This window comes from Gastrolobium bilobum, unplaced genomic scaffold (assembly GCF_033153095.1).
Source record: "Gastrolobium bilobum isolate Gb01-03AN ecotype WA unplaced genomic scaffold, APGP_CSIRO_Gbil_v1 utg24366, whole genome shotgun sequence".
Classification (NCBI taxonomy): domain Eukaryota; kingdom Viridiplantae; phylum Streptophyta; class Magnoliopsida; order Fabales; family Fabaceae; genus Gastrolobium; species Gastrolobium bilobum.
This window is the reverse complement of record NW_026897488.1, coordinates 18629-22183: the sequence shown is the minus strand read 5'-3', so window position 1 is coordinate 22183 and position 3555 is coordinate 18629. Positions and strand designations below refer to the sequence as shown.

Sequence of the window (3555 nt, the reverse complement as noted above, 5' to 3'; positions counted from 1 at the left end):
TTATAAATATATTTCACATTTTAACCAAACGTCATTTTGATAATATTTTAATTGTGATTTTTTAAAAAATATATAATACCAAATAGTTAATTTTTATCAAAATTATAATCTTAAATATTTATTTTAAACAATTTATGGAATACAAGATTAAACAACTATCTCTCTCTCTCTCTTATAAAACAACCAATCCTCAATATAATTATATTTTATTTTAGTTAATTCTATTTCGTTATATTTCATTCAATCATCCTCCATTCCATTTTGATCAAACTATATCCAAACAAACCTAACTAAAACCCATACCCCGCCCAAAATCGTGAAACTGAACAGTGAAAGAGCATAATATAGATCAATCCGAAAAATGTCGAAACGCGACACATCCGATTCGGAATCCGAGGATGCCTCAAATTCAAGCTCAGAGTCAGAGGAAGCAGAAGAAATCATGTCCAATGGGAAGAAGAATCAGCAGCAGGGCGTGTCGGAGTACGAGAAACAGAGGCTTTCGAGAATTGCTGAGAACAGAGCGAGGTTGGAGGCATTAGGGTTACCCCAAATGGCTTCCTCTTTCAAGGGCATGCCTCAAAAAGCGAAAAACAAGAAGGGTAAACAGAAGGTTGAAGATGATGATGATGATGAAGAGTATAAACCCGAACATGAGGGAGAACCCAGATCACAATCTTCAAGCGAAGAAGATGGGCACGATAAAGATGAGGACTTTGCTGCTGAAAATGCTGCTGGGACACGGAAAAGGAAGGTGGGTACTGAAAATTCTTCAATAAAAGACCCCATTTTTAAAGTTTTATCTTTCAGTTCAATTTAAATAAATAAATTTTCTTATGCAAAGTTTAGATTTTAATTTAATTGGGTTATTGAGATATGATTTTTTTTTTCTTTCTAGTTTTACTTCTTTGCAAAATTGAGCTATTTTTGTTGGTGGAATGTTTTGTTTTCAGCTTTAGCTGTTGTTTGGTTTAATATGTACATAATAAGATGCTTTGGCAATGTGCTTATTTTGCAGTTAATGTGAATAGCCCTAGGAGTTCTGGTTTGAAAAATATTTTGGCATTTACAATTGTTTTCCTTAATAGCAACTGCAGGCAAAGAACAAAGGTTTGAAAATGAAAGGTAGAGTCTCTGGGAAGAAGCATGGAACTAATTCAGAGTACATTGATGAAGATGAAGCTTTGAGGCAGGTAATTTTGATGCTTAGGTCCTGTTGGTTTTGTTAGCTATATGTGGTTAACATTTTGCCATGCTGCCGATCAGAATAATGCTATGAATTGATATAGAATCATGTGTTAACTGTATGATATCTATGGATAGGCAATTGCTCTTTCCCTGCAAGACTCTGCAGAAGGCTCATATAGCTCTGACAAGAATGCAGTGAACATTAACAACAACAAGGCTGAGAAAAAGGGAAACATTCACATTCATGAAGATAATGGAAGAACAAAGAATAAAAAATCGGTTTGTATTGAGTTTTCTGTTCACAGAATAATCTTTCCTTCTTTATGATTCTTTAAGTTCGTATTGGAGTTTTTCTTAATTCTTTTTAATTGTGTCAACAGTTTACTAGTCGGCTGCAAATGACCGAAGATGAACTCGTTTTACACTTCTTCCAGCTTGATGGTAATTTGATAATTTATGTTCCTGCTACCTTTTGTTTTGTTGAGGGCAAGGAATAGTGGCAAGATATTGAATAGTTTGAAAATAAATTTTTAAAATTTCTTCCAGGGTATAAAAAGAAATCTGGTTTGAGAAGCCACTTTTTTGCCCTTACAACTCTGTAGTTAATTCTTATTATGTAAGCAATTTTTATTACTCGCTTCTGGTGCATCTATTGATTGTCCTATATATGCACCGTTATTTCAACTTGTAAGTGTACATTTGGAGTTTGAAGTATCAGAGATTTGTCATTGGTTTGGATGAACTAAAAAAATCAAATTTTTAATAGTTTTATTAGACCTGGAAAAAAAAAAAAAAAAAAAAAGATAACTGAAAACAACTTATATTAAATGCTTTTGACAAGTTATTTCAGTTTGCTTTAACTAGTGCATATCTGAAACTTCGAATATGATGGCAACTTACACCAAATAAAGTTTCTCTTTCTCCCTCTCTTGCATAAACCAAAATTAAATGATAAATAACATAGAAGTTACTACTTAAGCTCTAAACTATAAGTCTGGTAATTCAATAATGCTATAAGCATCTAGTTATTTTATTGAGATTAAGTTCTGATTTCAATATTTCATATAAAAATGAACAAAGAAAGCTTTTTCTCTCCTTTTCTTTGCTGCTTTTAATTCATTCACAGGCTGTTGGTGATTGACAAGGGATGTTCTGGCATGCAGAAGCAGGAAAAGGAACTGTAACGATAAGGGATTTACAAAGGGCAGCTATAGCTCATGATTTTATATGGACAGACAGAGAGTTGGCTGATATGATTCGCTACTTTGATAGTGATGGAGATGGAAAGGTAATATTAGCAACTTTTTCAATGATTTTGTTTTTGGCTGGAGGTCAAGGAGATCATAGAATAGCCTCTAGGATTTATAACTTTCAATTTGAACTTTGGTAGGCAATTGCTTAAACTTTTTGGAATATTGCATATGTAAGGACTATATATTATTTATCCTTTATTCCTTTAGGATATGTACACTAATCCAAATATATTATTGTCATTGCAAGTACTATGTAGTTAATCTCTTTCACTTTTCGTTAGTTATTCATATCTTTTCCCTATATCTTCAAGGTCAGAAAAGATAGATCTTCTTTCTTACATCTTACAATTATGAAAATCGATCATTTTGACCCTTTTATATAAAAAATTATGGAAAATTACCAAGAAAATTTTTGTAATAATAATGATTATTACTGTTACCTGCTTAAGTATAATGGGCTCTTTTGCAGATAAACCTTGATGATTTCCGGAAGATTGTTGTTCGTTGTAACATGATTAAAGGGTCTTAAAATTCTTGATATCAGGGATAGGATACAGCACCATGTTTTTAGGCATATGTTATAGGATGGCAAGACCATTATGATTCCTTGTGTTCTTTTTGGTATATCACTTTGGTAGGTTGAGGCCATGATAACTATAAAGACTCTTAAATGTATATATTACTGTGGAATGAAACAGTTTTTTAGTATTCCATCTTGTATTGCTGTATCGTTTTTATTTCCTCTTGTTCTGTGTTGCTTTTCCGTTTTTGTTTCTTATGTAACTTTCACTATGCTAAGTTGTTTTAATTACCTGTAATTTGACACTTTCTCAACCCCTAAAGTTTTTTTTTTTTTTTTTTTTTGTCTCACTGAAGTCTGAACCCTTCTATAGTTTGGTCTAACATGAAAACATGACTTATCTGTTAAATCTAACATTGGTCAAGGCATGTAGATGACACATGACTTGTAACTTATCCAAAGTGAAGTAGAGATAACCACGCAACAATGGGAAGCTGTGAGGAACAGAAAGAAAAAGGGATACATAGGGAAGCTTCAAATTAGAGAATGGGAACATTGATCTTGGGAGTTCATGGTATTCACTAGTTTTTTTAT

At 32.5% G+C, this 3555-nt stretch overlaps 1 protein-coding gene across 4 annotated transcripts; it reads left to right on the top strand.

The window, feature by feature from the left end:
• The first annotated feature begins 291 nt into the window (after window positions 1-291).
• LOC133307350 (uncharacterized) lies at window positions 292-3124 on the top strand. 4 transcript variants are annotated; one of them, XM_061507852.1, is made up of 6 exons: window positions 292-754; window positions 1098-1193; window positions 1324-1467; window positions 1569-1629; window positions 2334-2476; window positions 2911-3124. In XM_061507852.1, exons 1-6 carry the CDS (start codon window positions 362-364, stop codon window positions 2968-2970), a joined length of 897 nt encoding a protein of 298 aa, XP_061363836.1. In that variant the 5' UTR covers window positions 292-361; the 3' UTR covers window positions 2971-3124. The 4 variants fall into 4 exon arrangements, with proteins under 4 accessions (XP_061363836.1, XP_061363837.1, XP_061363835.1 ...); XM_061507853.1 differs by having other exon boundaries at window positions 1089-1193; window positions 2352-2476; XM_061507851.1 differs by having other exon boundaries at window positions 1089-1193.
• The last annotated feature ends 431 nt before the right edge of the window (window positions 3125-3555 follow it).